At 37.0% G+C, this 17,617-nt stretch overlaps 1 protein-coding gene across 1 annotated transcript in view; it reads right to left on the bottom strand.

Annotated features, from left to right (window-relative positions):
* The window catches only part of SPATA6 (spermatogenesis associated 6), a gene marked incomplete at its 5' end in the record, with an annotated part of 34,224 nt that extends 22,114 nt beyond the window's left edge, over positions 1–12,110 (bottom strand). The window contains 6 exons of the mRNA XM_010287268.1: positions 352–630; positions 3,313–3,393; positions 7,951–8,075; positions 9,455–9,496; positions 10,373–10,421; positions 11,973–12,110. Of these exons, the coding sequence (XP_010285570.1) occupies positions 352–630; positions 3,313–3,393; positions 7,951–8,075; positions 9,455–9,496; positions 10,373–10,421; positions 11,973–12,110 (714 nt within the window). The remainder of the gene's footprint in view (positions 1–351; positions 631–3,312; positions 3,394–7,950; positions 8,076–9,454; positions 9,497–10,372; positions 10,422–11,972) is intronic.
* Between the last annotated feature and the right edge of the window lie 5,507 nt (positions 12,111–17,617).

Below are 17,617 nucleotides of genomic sequence, written 5' to 3'. Positions count from 1 at the left end.
ACTCTTTCTTTACAGCCTTATTCAGGAATTTTTAATACTAATATCAATTACTTCCAAGCTGAATTTATATACCTATTATCCTGTCTACTGCGCTGGAAGAAAAGAAATGGGGCCTCAGAGAATTTAACCAAGATATTCATGAACGAATTTGATCTTTGTCTGTTACTAACATGGATAAAAGAAATTTTAGTTTAGTTAATTTCACATTTAAATCACTATGTGACAGACTGTTAAGAAGAGAAAAATTATTCATCTAAACTAAGAGCTGAATGAGTTTTTGGAGCAGTATTTAGTGAAAGAACAATATTTGATCTGAGCTTAAGCTGGAAGCACTTTGGAAAGAATACAAACCCGTCTGACTACAAATGGAGGTTTATCAGTTTCTCTTCTGAATTCATAAGGACCAAGGTTTAAATGTGCCAGTCGTTGCCTGGCTTCTTCTGATAGCTCACACATTCGTCTTTTTGTGTATGGAGATGGAGAACGTGATTTAGAAGCTATTGTAGGCTGCTCATAGTTCTTTGTTGCTAAGCTGTGCCTGCTTTTCTCAGGTGAAAGAATGTTTTTCTTTGGTAACTTTGTTTGCAATTTTCCATTTGGGGTTGCGTGATGTACCAAATTCAAATCACCCTAAAGTGAAAAAGAGAAATTATCTGTTTTGACAGCATGCAGAACAAAGATCACTGAAAATAATGCAAACAGGGAACTAATAATTTTAACAGAAATAAGCGCCATGTCAGCTGATGTTCCCCTCACAAAACTATAATCAAAGAGCAATTTAAAAAACAACGACGTATTTACCATTTTCTCTGAAACTAGAAGGAGGTTAAAACACACATTGCTACATGTTAGATATTAAGGTTAAGTGTCTCATACTTACCCAATTAGATTTCTCACACAGTTAGTGTACAGAGACTGCAAAAAATTAAATTGAATTTTGTCACAAGTTCATTTAACACAAACTTTACCTGGATTGTACACACACAGATTTGAAGCATTTTTTCATCTGTTTAAACTTTTTTTAACCTTTTAAAATCCTTATGCTTTAAAATAAAACATATAAATTAAACTATTAAACAGGCTTCTATTTTAAGTTATATTCACAGAATCACAGAATCTTTAAAGTTGTAAAAGACCTTTAAGATCATCAAGTCCAACCATCAACCCAACACCACCATGCCCACTAAACCATATCCTGAAGTGACAGAATGACAGAATCATTTAGAGTTGCCTAAAGCCTCTTAAGATGATATTTATATTTTCTTGGGTCATGGTGAACTTACTAGTTCTTTAAACAGTTATAAAAAAAAGCACACTCCCCCTCCCAAAACTTTAAAGACCATCTTCCAAAAATCCTTTCAAATCATGCGAATAATGTTGCAAAAGAAGAAGCAAAGCAGCAGTTTATTTCTAAAACTAGCACTTGTCATCCAAAATATGGATTTTGTAGGTAAAATTTACAAAAATCACACCATTATCAAACATTGCCTTAAGAAGTTTATTCCTGAATTGCTACTGCTTTTAAAATACTTATATACAGCAGAATAAAGGAAAGTGGAGAAATAACCAGCCTCACCACCTCCCTTCCCACAACATAGGATGGAGGTAGTCCTGTTGTAGGTTTTGTTGTTGCTGCTATTACCAGCAAAGCCTACCTAACAATCAGAACTGACACCTCCTCCAAATAATTGTTAACTTCTCCAGTGACCAATTTCAAATTCTGAGAAACTCTTTCCAAAACTGAAGTTTTGCTTGAAAGACATTATCATTCCTTTGTAAACCTGGCATTAAATAGGCATACAATTACAAGCTTTGTAGGTCAATGCACTCTAGATTATACGACTCTTATCAGGCTACTTAGTCAGCAGCATGTTTTAACTTTGAATACCGCAGTATGGATAATTAGGCTTTTTGGTCAAATTTGGCCCAAATTCACATGTTATAAAAGATCAAAAATAATAGTATAGCAAGACTTTTCTTTCTGTTAGAAATTCTTTTTCAAGCTTGAGGAAGTTGACATTACTCTTAAATCTGAATGTTGCAGGCACTACTTCAGTTTAAAGGACCCCAGAAATAAAATGTCCAGCTTGCCTTCAAGCCTTTCCCTCTACACTCAACAATGAATGAGGCTGAGGCTGGGTGTTTGTTTTGCATCAACATAGTTTGAATCTGGCATCACACAGACTGTTCATGCCATTGTCTTTCTCATGCCTGTACTAGCACTTCTGCAGCTGGTAGCGATCCAGAGCATGGAACTGAACCAAAAAAACCAGACCTAATTCTCTAAGACTAATTTCAATTTCACCAGAAGTAGGTTGTGCTTCTTCTGTCTCAGATCAAGCATGAAACTAAACCTTCACTGCAACACATGCAAATTTGATATGCCATTCATAACATATTAAACACTTTTAAGGACATTTTTCATTTTAAATTGAACTGCCCTTATTGAAGACACCTTCAGTGAAGTCAGTTTTCTGACAATCACAATTTCCACTGATTTTTTTTATTCTTTATCTACGTGTCTTACTACATTTCTTTTGCTAAATTTGGAAGAAACTTCTCAGTGAACTAATTAGCAATGCCACAAACAGGTCAAAGTCACCTAACCCTCTTTGCACGCAAGCCTTCCTGACAACCATTCCATTTTAATGATGCTGCACAAAAAAGAAGGATGCAAGAGTAACTTTATGTGACAAGCTTGTGCCAGCAAACCCAACTAAAATTCCAACCTGAGAGACCAGAAAAGTGCTACTAAATAAACAAACACATCAGAGAGGGTTTTTTTTCCCCAGTCTCTCCAGCCACTTCACCTTTAACTTGCTCATTGCAGAAGCAGCATCTCCAGATTAATATTGGTGACAGCCTTTTCAACAGAAATCTTGATTTCCATTACTGTCATTGATATTGTTATGGAAAACAATTAAATCGGTTGGTTTGATAATGTACCTTCCCTGACTTCTCCTAGCTTTCATTGTCCCACCTTAATTTTAAGTGTCAGTAAGAAATTGTGAGAAGGCATCTTCCCACCTACAAATACACCAGGGATTGACACTTCAGCTGATCATAGAACACAGCAACTGATAATTGTTTCAGATTCAAGGAACTCTCAGCATTTACTGTAATGCACCAAACCCACTCTTTACTCATACTTGATTAAAAATTTAATCAAGTTGTCAAGCACCCATGACAACTGCTTTAACCAGAACAAAAGAATAAGAAAAGTTTGAAGTGAGCAGCACATGCACAAATTGGAACCAAGGCTATCAATATTAAATCTAGAAATTAAATTGCAAACAATTAAATTATGCTAACCTGTATGTGACTTCGTCCTGAGCTTAACAGACTTTCTGTAATAAGGGAGCTTGTAGAAAATCTCAATTTTGGTGCAATTCCCTAGAAGAGAGACAATAATTGAACAGAAGCTCCAACTCAAGATAAAGGGTATCAAAGAAGTAAATGTCACCTAATGTAACAAACTATTCCTAATTTTCAGCCATTTCCTTTGTTAATTTCAGCCTTTAATAAAGATAATTAGAAAAGACAGAACACCAATGGTAAATGTCAAGATGCTAACATTTGCATTTCTGACAATTCAATTACAGATGATTATATTGCTTTCGTACAACATAGGGTCTGACTTTTATTTCAATACATTTCTTTGTCAAAAGCACTTTTAAAGACTTTTCATGCCGTGCTACATAGCTTCAATAAAAAAAACAGTCATGCTCTACAAGTTTCATTAATGCTAACTTTGGAAACTTATTTATAAATAGTCTCAATTTTGATTTTTTTTTTGTAAAAACATTTTGAAAATTAGTAAATTAAGCTGCAAATAACTATTCATTTTTAACAGTATGATTAAGAATCCCTTTTATTCTGTAACCACTATAGTGAAGTCCAATTTCTGTGGATTGTCACCCATGTTCTATAACCATGTTCCACTTTCTCTCAATCCCCTCCTATGCATGTGGCTGGCAAGAGGCAGCCCTAATGTGACCAATTTGGAGACAGTAGGGTCCAACTGAGCCTCCTGGTCAACCAGCACACATGTATGAATGGCCAGTCGGTCCTTCCATCTTTACATGGCTAACAGTTCCTCTTCCAAACGCATCTTCCTTTACTTCAGCTGTGTCTAGAAACATAATACCTTTGAGAGTTCCTGTGGGTGTAAATGGCAGAGATTGACACACAAGCATTATTTCCTTAAACAGCAACATTAAAAAAAGTCATCAAATAACTAAAGGCCACATACACTATAAACAAGTGGGAATCATGTATGTGGATCTTATACAGCTCTGTAGAAGCAAAGAGAGAATGAAGTGCTCTTAAAACTTTCTACCCACTCTTTCAACATGGACAGAGTTTGCTGCCCTGAGGCATCTGTGTGCATGAGCATTTGTGCAGATGAACACACAAAATCACTGAGAAATGAAAAGGAGCTGGTCTGTTTGTGACTCTGCCCCAAATTCTTAAGAATTAGCAGGAACTTAATGAGTGAAGTCTACTGCTCAACCATACTATTCTTTACCACCTGCCTAAACACAAACTGATTTCCCATAAGGGAATATGATCTGGCCCCAGGTTAGATTATGGAAATGAAATAACAAAAATGCCAAGAAAGCTCAGTCATAGCAATTAACAGAGTCCAGGACTCAATCAAGTCAGGTTATGGCATATAAAAGAGATTTTAAAGCTGACCATCTTTAATCAACTCATTTTTATTACTAATGAATTGTCAAGTGCTATCAACAATTTAAAAAAGGACACATCAGAATTAGTAAGTCTTCTATAAAAAACAACAACAGAGCACCTACTGCTATTACAGAGACTGAGAATGATTACAGAATTGTTAAATGCTCATAGCTAAAAAAAAAATCACACAAAACCACGGTTTCTTTAGAGAAGTAGTTTGTGAAGAGGGAATACAGGATGGCACTCACATACATAGGCATGGATATGTCAAATGTAACTTATAGACCAAAAGCAATCAGGGGAGTAGGTCCGCTTTCTGCAGTTCCCAAACTAGGGATTGCTGAAGGACATGAACGAAGGACATTCAATATAGTATTACATAAAGACTGCTCAATAGCAGCATTACATATATATATATATGTTATATATATGCTTAACATAGCATAGTCTTACATATCTGTAAAAGAAAGTCCAGCCAGAAAGTTTTTGGGATTTATTCCTCTGCCTCCAGCTTAGCATGTCTGCAGCTCGAGCAGGCTTGTCAGTCCTTCTGTACCAGTCATTAAACAGAAGTGATATGGACATAATATTAATTTGATCATAGAAAAACTGTAAAGGTGGTTCATATTTAGAAGAACCCAAGTTAGAAAACAAGTCTAATATGTGCTTTTGACTGTAAGGAGCATGAGTACAAGTCTGTAGCTTTAAAAAGCATATATGGATATAACAAAAGGTCTTGCATTGGCATGCTAATGAAAAATAGCATAAATAAGAAGAAACTGTTTTAAGTAACATGGCAAATACTGTATGAGGGTGGGGAATGGAGATAAGAACATGTGTAAGAAGTCACTACCAGTCATGGCTTAAACAAATTCTGAAAGACAAGGGTCGCAGAGAAATACAGAAGAACCAGCAAAAGCCTCAGCTGGGCAACACTGGACCAGGAAAGATAACTCAAGGCACGTCTTGAATGCACATTGTGTTTGTAAGCCTTGTAAGACATTTAGCCAGAGACATTATCAGCCAAGTGCCAGATTTCTGGAGGAGTTCTGATCCTCTCAACTTGGGATTCCTTCCAACTGGCAGATTAGCAGTGTTAATCAGACACTGCTTGTCACTGCCTATCTGAACTCCACAACTGTAACCTTGCTGTTGCTACCTTTTATTTTTATATTTATTTTAATAAAAGACAAATTTATTGGGAATCAAAATGCCACTGAAGCACAGCTGTCAAGTCAAAAATACTCAACATCTCAGCTATAAATAACTTTTCACGTGGGAAGAACATGGCTTGACTAGCATAGCAATAATATGAGGGTTCTCAAGACCTTGTTTAACACTTTCCCGTTTGCTTCACATTCACATTCAGTGCTTGCTGCTGACAAGAGTTAGCAGGAGATACTTGCCAATAAAGCCTAGGGAACACTAGAAGATGGAGGCATTTGAGACTGCATTTCTACTGGAGGTAAAAATCCTCTCACAGCTATCCCATTTGGCAAGCAACAAGAGGAACTGCAAGTTCTTGTCAGGAGCCTCCCTCCAATTCCATCAAAAACAGTTTCTTTAGTATTGCTGAAAATGGGGTCAGTATGCCAAAATAATTTCTTAAACTGTTCTGTCTGCAATGGAGATGGAAGGGAGCAATAGGTGCTTCTTCAGTCTTTGTTCCAGAGCAGAGATGGATTTCATTTACACTGTTCCCAAGGACACGGAAGTATATTTCTGTCTTACATCAGCCAATTTTTTAAAGCTACTACAGTGTCATCATTCAGCTACACATCAAACTGACTCAGATCACATCTTCTCACAGCTCACAAATTATGGCACCTTCTCTTTATTAGAAAATACATAATTTTTGTATTAAAGAAGTCAGTCCAACAAAAAACCCTCAAAATTCTCTAGTGCTTCTGCTACAAAGGTTCGTTATACTGCATTTACAAGAAATCTGCAATAATTTTGCTAATACCACCTCATTTATTACTACCTCCCTATCTAATCTTTCTCAACACCAGTAAAGTACCTATTCTATAAGCAATATGAGAGCAATAAAGTCCCACCCCCTCTCTTGAGCCACCACTAACATGCACAGGATAAGCCATACCAAAGAGATGCTATGACCAAAACATGATAGCTATTTTTGCAGGGACAGTTTAAGCTGCTGCAGAACCACATATTTGGTATCACAAAATCACAGCTTTAATTCATTCAAATATAACACAGCATTAGACTCCAAATTAACACTTTGAATTGCAAGTGGCTCGGCAATTTCCAGGTTGCCCTTGCAGAGTAAAGATTATACCTTTAATCAGCACTTCCCTCCTGCCATGTGTTTTTAATCCAATCACAACAGACAGGGCAACTGAGTCCCTGTCTTCCCAATCCAAAGGTCCTGCCACTCCACTAGTAAAATTTAACAAAAATAAGACGAATGAAACAAACCCCAAAACACATCTCCCACATCATCAGCAGCATCTTCAAAGTGCCTTCCTGAGTTATCCTACTGTAACACCCAAGATTCAACAGTCGAACTCCATAAAAGGGAAGTGTAAGATAAATTCATTTTCATTTACTATGTACTTGAGCCCTTTTCTCCAGAAAATTAACATTAATTCATTGCAGTCATTCTGCCAATTAGTTGTCATTTTTCATAGCTTTTTTGAAACTGTAGAAAAGGCAAGTTACTAAATGAGTGTGAACAGCCTGAACAGACCTTAAGAAACAGGCTTTGGAACTGAAAAACAGTCATGCAGCGCTAAGCTAAATTTCAGTTAGTTACTATTTTAGTGGTGATCTTGCACCTCAGGGAGGCTCACAGGTCAAATGGCATAGCACTATAAATTTGTACTGACTGTCATTGTCCTAAACAGTACCAAAAATGGTCTGAAACAAGAAGCTACAAAGAGAAACTGAGGAGGCAGGGTTACATGGTTTACCTCTTGAGAACCGTGAAGTTAATACGACATTTCCCTCTTGCATCCCTTCAACTACCAACTGCACCACAGGCTAAATTGAATGGAAGACATGTCACGGTGCCACACTGCAAACCAAGTGGAAACTAACTTTTTCACATTAAATAATTTTTTGAAGCATTCTGAAAAAAGATTATACCTTCACCAAAGTTCAACTGTGGATTTGTACATTCAACACCTGAAATGGCAAAATCTGTCAGAAGTAATCGGTTCTCATTTGAAGTAGTTCAAGGGGTTTCTTCAGTGAAACACACTGTATCATAAACACAATCCACAGATATTCACTCACTGTAAAAGAACAGGATCTCTTCATTAAAATCTCGCGATCTAAACCATGGTGCCCGCAGGTAAGCTTAGGATCAGGGAACAGGAAGTCTCTTGTATTTTCTTCATACGTAGCTAGAATTTTTCCTGCTAAAAAGAAAATATATACTTTAATTGGAAAATAGACAAAGCCATAGAGTACAGACACTACACAAAAGACCATACTGAAACTAAGATAAATTTTGTTCTTTAAAAATTAACAGCATGGCTCTAAAACTCATGTCACACTAGGAAATAACCTCATCCAGTTAAATCAGCAGCAGAAATGTGCAGAATCTGCTCTGAAAGTATGTTTCACTGTTACTGTAACATAAAATATAGAACAGTTAACACAGTGTTCTTTAAGAGACATATGAGAAGTTTTCTCTAGACAATTCTTCAGTAGTTTTCCTCTCTCCTTCCCTTCCATGCCACAGAAGAAACCAGTATTTTTTTATAATGGCAACCAATCCCTTATGAAAAACTGTATCACTCCGTATTACGGAATAGTAATAGTAGGCATAGTAGTAAGAAACAAATGCAAGCAACCTCAAAATCATTATCTCAAGATTTTCTCGCTATCTTGGTTTGCTACTTTAACAAAAAAAAAATTCTTTAGGGGAAAATCTTGAATGTATATTATAAAAAATTTAAATTGTGCTATAGCAGTAATCTTGTCAGCTTATGGCTATAGCAGTAATCTTGTCAGCTTATGTTATGCTATATCACACCTACCTCTGACCCCTGAAATTAAATTCCTTATCCAAGATCTTTTACCCTCCCACAACAAAAATCCATGTTCAGTGTATTTCTTTAAGTAAAGTCTGGTGAGTCACCTGAGAGAAGTAGTCATTTCCTTGAAAGTACTAAGGACAAGTGACAGAGAGTGCTTTTAATACCACAGTTTCTAAACGAGTCCTCTTTAAAACGTGACTTTATTTCCAATAAAATGCAGATTTACATTATTCATGGGCACACTTGAATTTCATTAAAATAGATTTTTATAATCACACAAACCAATAACAGAAGTATGATAAATCGCTATTTATTATCTTCACATATCCCAAGAGACCTGTAATACTTACAGTGAGGATAACAGTTTTCCCAATGGTCACCATTAAAATGGAAGGGAAAAAACGTGTCATTCTGAGAACAAGATTATGCAGTCTGAATTTCACAGACAGCCACTTTGCAAGTGAATGGTGATACAGTTAATAAGTGTGCACTGGATGATTTCAGTTTATTTGCCATTTTTAAAATATTAGCGCTTTCCTAAGCTTCGGTATTGTACATTTCAATATTCAGTTATTATTCTCTTTCAAGAATGAGATCCTCTTGATCTATTAACATTTTATAGTCAGAGGACTATTTGTTGAAGAGCTTTCTATGTTGTTTGTGTGTTGGAAAAAGTGATTGTGCTGTAATGGGCAATGTCCCCATGGAAATTCACCTATTAAACTGCATAATTTATGAAGAGACTGATACAATACCTGGAGGAACGAGCTGTATTAGTTCAAGTACTGCTGTGTCAACTGGGAAGGAAAAAAGTTTTCTCATGAGTTAAAAAAAATAAAATGGAAAGTAATTCTCATAGTCAAACCCGAAGAAAAAAGTCTCACCGATTTAAGCTTCATAGCACTGTACATAGCTACACTATTTCCACCACAGCAACAAGAGAAAATTAAGAACTGTTTGCATAAATACCACAGATGAACACAATGGCATTATCAGCGTACAAATGACAACTCTAAATTTGACTTAGAACTTGGGAAGTTCTATCTGTTGCCAAGTTTGTCCTTTGAAGATAGCTTTTAAAGAAGGTGATGGAAGCTTTGCCACTTTCCCAGATAACTCCCAGTACAAGGGAGCATATTCCTGGAGTTGAGTTCAGGGTCAATGTTGTCTCACTACAATTGGTTATGCTCCACACGTGGCAAGACATTTTCTATAAAATTAAAACAATAATTTTACAAAAATTGAAGGTTTATGCTTATATTATTTGAAAATTAATCAAATAAATGATCAGATAAAGGAATCCATTACCTATCTAGATAACCATCTGGATTTTTCATTACTTATGACTTTTAACCCTTTTCCTGTTCTAAAGCATGTAACATACATTTCTAGAGGCATTTTCTTAGTTAACAGTATTTTGGGTAACTTACTAGTAACCAAACGAGAAAAAACCTCCACCTTGCATGGACAATGAATCTTCTATTCTGAAAACCCACTAGTGCTAATGTCCTACTTATTTAGTATATGATACATTACATTGGTTATGCATTAGCTTTTTGGGGAACAGCCTCCTGATAGAAAAATTATCACATATTTTAAACCTCCAAAAAGTCTTTAGAGCCCATACATGCATTAATGCATACAACATAGTATACATAAAAAGCAGAACCTACGTTCCAGTAACTCCACAAGGTCTCCAGGATCAACTATATCAGCAAATACCTGGAAAAGAAATTAATAAATAATAACAACAGCACGGTAAAAGTCCTCAGATGGACCTCTGGGGAAAGAGAAGGGGGAAAAAAAAAATAATTAAAAAAAAAAAAATCAATATTCTTCCTTGCTTCAGACGGTTGCCAAGAGTCCTATCCCCACTGGAAAAAGAAAAGAAACTGAAATTATCATTTGGCATATGATCAAATTTATTGAAACCTAGCAGTACTCGTCATATGCTTTCTAGCCATTCAGGGTTACCTCTTCATATTTAAATCAGGAGGTATTGTGAAGAGTTGAACACGTAGAGCTGAGTATTGTCTGAGAAAATGTCATGAGAGAAAGATAAATTGCTGAATGTACTAGAATTATGATAGATGAATAATATGTTCTTTAATATATTAGTAATGCTTTAAGCTTCATTTTCATGGAAGTGACTATTCATGTACTGAGTACTATTCAGGGTTTTTTTTTTTTAACCTGAATCCCATGTGAATAGATGGCAAGGAATAGGGGAGGATGTTGCACCGGACAGCTAATAGACTTTGGCAGCTAATAGACTTCCCCCTAATTCTGTACAAAAAGTCTCTGCAGAGTGGTGTAGATCACTTTGCTGTTCAAGGTACCAACCACTAAAAAACAGTGAAGTACCAGTGCTCCACAAGTATCTAGACCTATTCAATAGCTATTTGTAAGACAGATACTATTCTCAGCTTTCTTGTTCACCTCTTTTGTAAGCAGATAGATCCTGGTGTCTTGGAGTTCCTGTAAATTACAGCGAAAACAGTATTCAGTGCATTTCCCTTAAATAGTTTTTGGTATGTTTGCCTTTAAAGAACTATGGTCTTTTTTTACTCTTCAGTAGCTGTTGCAATTATGTTTGTATCTTACCCACATCACCAAAGCATCACTGATGTTTACTCAGTCTGGTTTTCAAAGTGCTGGGGGATGCTTATAGGAAAAGAACCAGAAAGGGCAAAGTATTATTATTCATAGGTAGTCAAGAGGCCAGATCATATCTGTAAGATACTCTGTTTCATTATCCCTGTGGCACTAATAATGAAGCTAGTAGGGACTCAAAATATGTGATAAACAACTATAAATTATAAGGCCAGAGTACCAACCTGGGAATTCTGGTGACAAACCATGAAAAAAGTATCTCAAAGGGAGAACGATGTCACCAAAAAGGCTTGAGCTGCTATTTTATCTTTCTACTAAATTAAGTTGACTCTCCTATGTCTTATAGTCTTGGTCCTTCACCTTGCCATAATTTTAAAAACAGTAACATTCAGTTCCTTCCAAGCCAGGAAAACAGAAACTGAAAAAGGACAGTTCAAAAAGCATAAAGAAACACCTAAAAAGTTTCATCATATATGATAATCTTCAGTATGCGTAATTCTTGAGTCACCATGTAGATAATATAGGCACACACCTTCTTTATGCTGAAGAGAAGCAGGAGTTATAACACTAAACCAGCCTCAGGGTGACTATTTGTGCTCAGGGTTTTGCAGTTTGGGATAGGTTTTATTTGGCTTGTATTCGCTCTTGACATTATCTTACCTTTTCAAACACTAGTTTTTCTTGAAAGAAGAGTGGAAATGCTGCAGGGACGCATTGAGTTTTTTTGTACTGCCCAAGTACAGAGACACTGAGATAAAGTTCCTCTTTGTCTTTCAGCAGCACTCCGGGGCAAGTTATCTGTAAGAGTAACACATTAATTTAACAAACCAAACTTCAGTTATAGAAGTAATGGCTGTTTTCAAGATAAAAATGAAATGGTCAACGCTAAAATGGTTGATTTCTGAGAGTCATCTTGTAACAGATTAGAGTGAAAAAAATTCTTTTCTAAAGCAATTCTCTTTGTACACACTGACCAGGCAAAATAGTCACCATTTAAAAATAAACAGGACCAAATACTGTAAGTAAACATACTCTGTTGTCCTCAGCCAAAACTGAAACCTGGTATCCCAATCGCAGGTTAATGCAGTTAAAGGCATGCACTGACTATATAAGAGTTAATCATCATGGGTCACATCAGGTTCTATATGAAGGGTCACATCAGGTTCTATATGAAGGGTCATGTAGAATGAAGTCTACATGATGCCAAGACACAAAAGCCCATCCAAATTTTAGCCTAGCCACAGAGAGAATGAAGCTGGTAAATGCACATGCTTAGACAGCCGTACTCTGTCCAGCCACCAAAAAGGGCAAGTTTATTTGCAAATATTTTATTAACTTTGCCTTCTAATACGTAAATGAGAAAACACAACTGTTGTTCCGTTACTATCAGACACAAGGCACACAAAGTTTTTATCCGAGACAACTGGACACCTTGGAGGGTATTCAAAGCAGGGAAGGCTCTTCACTAGGCTGACAGATACTGCTACTAATGTCTCAACTTTCTCTGGACAATACTTATTCTTTAAATAAGAAGTTGGTATGTTTTTAAAGTTCTGATGAACATCAGACATTCTTAGTTGTGTTTTTCCTCTGCAAGGATGTACACAACTCATTGCAAAACTATTTGCTATTTTCTCCAAGCCACATGGTTTTATTCTACTACCAAGATGGAGAGTTGTCACTTTTCACTTCAGTTCTACTGCTCACTTTTTATCGCAGTATAATAAATATGAGGTTGTCTCTTCCAACATAAGGTTGCCAGAGAAAGTGTTCAGACTTTCAATTGCCAGGTAGAAAGACAAAAGAGCAGAGTGACAGGAATTAAAATAAGTGCTTTGGTTACAGTCTCCTACTCCCAAATGAATGTTTTACTTGAGAAATACTAACTAGATCCAAAAGAAAACTATATAAACAGCAGAAAAACAGCCTCAGGTGAAAGAAGTAACAGAAACCAATGTGTGATAGATTATTATAGATACAGTATAAGCTAAAAAAATACTGCTTCTACTCATAAATATCCAGGGAGGAAAAAAAAAGGGGTTTCTCTCTATGTAAATGAGGGCTTCAAATCTGTAAGAAAAGTGCCAGAATAATAGATATCCCAATTGAAACAGACTGTCAAGCATTAACTAGTACAGTTGCAAGTGTAAATAGGAGTGAGTGAAAGAGACAGATATCATTCATACAAGGCTATATCTCCCAAACTACATACTACAAGCCATATTAGCTTAGTTCATGCTTTTCTTCTTGACATTTTTGTAAAATTTACAATCATTTTTAGCTGGGGTTTCCTGCCTTTCACCTTCGAGAAGGCAACCAGTATTTGCCTATTTATTGAGATGAAAAGTGAAAGGTTTGAAGACATCAGAGAGGGCAAAACTGCAAACAACAGGTGCCATTTATTCTGGCTATCCTCTAAAAGAAAATAAATTCTTACAAATCAGCATGTGGGGCAAGATAGCACATGTGGAAACTTGGGCTTCTACTACCCTTGAGATAAGCTGCACAATTCATGTTCTGGGCTGGGACACTGGATCTACATGTTCATATAACTTTAAACCAGGTCCAAAAACGAATGAGACACATAAAACTGCAGTTCACAAAATCCGTTTTTGTAATATGCAATGCATGGAGCTGCATAACATTTAAGAGACAAACTGAAGCTCTTATCTGACTGTACACTGTTGAGGCAGTGTGAGGGACCATTTAAAAAAACTGTAGGAGTATTATCTATGGATCAGCTAAGAAAGAGGGATATCAATGCTGCAATTAACTGATCTTACAAGCAACCAGGAGGACTATGATAAATGTCTAGGACAGTCTTAGCCTGGACTTCTCTGCTGCAGTTCCCAGGAAGATGGAGAACATGTACCAGGCCTATTATTTGAACATCACAAATAGCCATAAAGAAATCACTGAATTCATCTCATGGAAAGGAATGGAATTCTACTGATCCACAACCCCCTATGGCATTCGTTTGTTACACACAATCTTAAAACTGTAGCTGCATATGTAACCAATGAAAAAGGCAGTCCTTGAAAAATCCCTTTAATTGCCCATTACCATTAAAACAGGAAGAGTTCTCTATGAAGGGCAGCGGACAGTATTAACTTCTGCTGAGTACAAGCCTCAAGATAGAATAGCATTTTGGACTTAGAGATGCAAAAATAATCTTCTCAGTGTGAAGAGATGCCATTTTAGTCTCCTTACCTGGCAGTAATCCACAATGCTATTAATTCATCTTAGTGCTTAAAGCTTTACCTACTTTCACTGCCGCATTTGTGAGTTTTCCATGTAGCAACGACATGAAGAATAATGTGGATTTCATTCTGTTGCTACATGAGCAATCTAAATGCCAGCACCAGAGGTAGGCACCAAAATTAGTCTCAAAAAACCCAAGTAACAATGAACTCTCTCAGTCTTACCTATCATGAATTATTCAGTTTCAATTAATGGCAGGATAAACCAAATAAGGTCTTTAACTAAGGTTTTCCATTTTAGAAGAGTAGCCTTTCAGAAATCAAGAAAATTAGCAGTGAGATAAACCAAAGAGCTGGTGGACTCAGATCATAAAAGATCTTGGAATTTCATTAAGTCAAAAGGAGCAAAACCTATCTGTATCCTAAAGCAAGGGAAAAACAAAGAGGATAGAACTTCTAACACAAGTGGACAGGTTTCAGAGAGGGTTGAGAAGTATACAAAGCATTATAAAAGCACAGGAAAAGGAATCAGAAATTTGGATGAGACTTAAGTCACAAATTAAGTGAACAAGGAGAAAAGAAGTGGACATAGTATAAATCAACCAAAATGTGAAAACTAACAAATCTACATCCCAAACACAACCGAGTATTTAGCCCTGGTTTTAATGACATTTAATACAGGAGCAAAAAAACAACTTACAGAATGAAATGATGGAAGCAGAAGTTACCCAGTATGCACTAGGCCTGGACCAAGATGCCACAGGGAGGCTGAATCATATTCAGCCCAGGTTCTGAAAGAATGTAATTTTTCTTGCTGGATCTATACATAACTAAAACCTATATGAAAACAAGGATAGTACCACCTGCTGAAAAATAATAAACACAAGGCTCATGCAAAGAAGAAAAAGAGATCTGAAAAATTATAACCCCATCAATCAGAATACTTAAATAAGAATATTTAAATACACAAAAGTAAAGCCCAACAGCACGTGTTTCATAAAAATAGATGAATCAAGCAAAACCTGACATTTTCTTGAAAGCCTGTCTTCTGGACAAAGGATAACTAATTTATCTGGACAGCAGTAACATCAAATGGTGCCACATGAGAAATTATTACTTATTATGCACATGATGGGAGTTAGTAAGAAAGTCCTAAGGTGGTACAGAACTGGACAAAGGACAGCACTGATAACATGCAAAACCAGCGGGCACAGAGTTGAGGGTTACTATTGAAGACATTCTTCTATATATCCGAGGTTCATGCCTTTTAATATTTTTAATGACTCTGACACAAGAAGTCAGTGTTCGCATGAAATTTTTCCAACAAAAATTCAGAAATCATCAGAGGTCAACAAAAAGATATAGCAAAAACCTGTTTGCAGGACCACAGTAATAGAGATGAGATGTACCTATTGTGTATTAACAACAGTTTCTGCTTTCAGTGGGGCCTCACGTTCAAAGCTGATTGAGGGGAATATGATGAGTGTGTTAATAAATGACAGCATAACTGCAGTGCAGGTGTGAAAAGACTAGTATTAGGACATATAGGATGAACGTTGTACTTTTTTTCCCTGACATCACCTAAGGCAACAGTGAGACCTCATCTGGAATGCTGAATTCAATTCCAATTCTGATCAATGAAAATTCAAAGTGGAAGAGTAGCACGCTAGAAGACTGGTGAGCCTATCACACAAAATACTACCAAAAGAATCTTAGCTGACAAATATGCATTGTAAAAAGACAGAACTGCTGCCCAGAACATACATCAGGAGAGCAAACACCAAGGAAGGAAGAAAAAATTATTTAAGTAAAAGGCCAGTGTTGACATTTGTGTAAGAATAGGGCATCAACTAGCCAGAAGGAAATTTAGGCTGGAAAGTTTTCAAACCATCACAGGAGTGAAATGCCAAGGTAAAGTAGGCTCCAGTGGGGGAAAAAAGGCAAAACAAGTGGTTCAAAACCAGACTAAATACAATTATTTAGAGGGTTATCTGAGAGAAATTATATAGCATAGCAGGGATATAACTGAACAACCCACATGTGCTAAAAGGGTCACTCAGATCTGTGTTGGAGATTTCTTGTTCTCTCCCTTGCCACTATAATTTGTAGCCTTGGGAGCAGGGTGAATAACAAATAGCCAAAACTGAAGAAGCCTCACCCTGGGGGAACACCTTCCGTGTACTCACTCCTGGCACATGAATAGCTCATAGCAGCAGGAACAGAAGAGGAAAGCACATCTGCTCCTTTCCAGGAACTAAGCAGGCCTTTGCATTATATTGCATTGTATTTATTAAGACAAACACTAGCTGTTGAGACAGCAGAATGGCACCATTAGGGTGAAACCCTTAACATCTACGTATAGAAATTCACAGCTGTATTTCTGAGAACGTGTACAAATTTGGGAACAAAGGTGGTTAAGCAATAAGGAATACCAGGCCCGGTTACTTACTTCCAGCATGTACTTTCTGGATTTGCACTTGAATTTTTTTGATGGCACCTCAGATTTCCCTTTCAGCAACAAATATTCTGGCAGCACTTGCCCCGCAAGGAGGCCTAACTTCTGGATTACAGCCACCAGGGCTTACAAAGCCAACTCTATCTACTGAGATACCTACCAAGAACTATCTACCTCAACTACTTCTTAAAAGTTAGCTGAATTATACAGACTCTTACTTTACTTCCACCTTGTATATAAGCAGAAAACGCTGCAAAAGTTGCACAAAGAACTGTTCTAACATGATTAATGTAAAAACTTTCTGGCCTCACACCCTGCCACATAACAGCCAGATACCTCAGAGCTGCCCAGCGCCACATCCTGCCCCTCACAGGGACCTCACTGCTCACAGGGGTGCATATGCCATGTACAAGCTGTTTTCCCGGGAATTTTTTTGCTCTGTTTTTGTCGAGAGTGCTTTTCCCACACAATACAGCTTCCCAATAATCAGTGAAGAATCTTAAAAAAGACCTTTTCCACGGCTGAGAGCTGTGAAGGTGCTGCTAACACCAACAGGGGGTTACAGGGCCCGGCTGCCGGAGGACCCACACACCGAGAAGGGGCAGAAGTTGCCCAGGAGCCAGCCCGAGCTGGAGTTCCAGACGAAGGGC

This window comes from Phaethon lepturus, unplaced genomic scaffold (genome assembly GCF_000687285.1).
Source record: "Phaethon lepturus isolate BGI_N335 unplaced genomic scaffold, ASM68728v1 scaffold11325, whole genome shotgun sequence".
Lineage (NCBI taxonomy): Eukaryota > Metazoa > Chordata > Aves > Phaethontiformes > Phaethontidae > Phaethon > Phaethon lepturus.
This window is presented reverse-complemented; position numbering and strand designations above follow the sequence as displayed.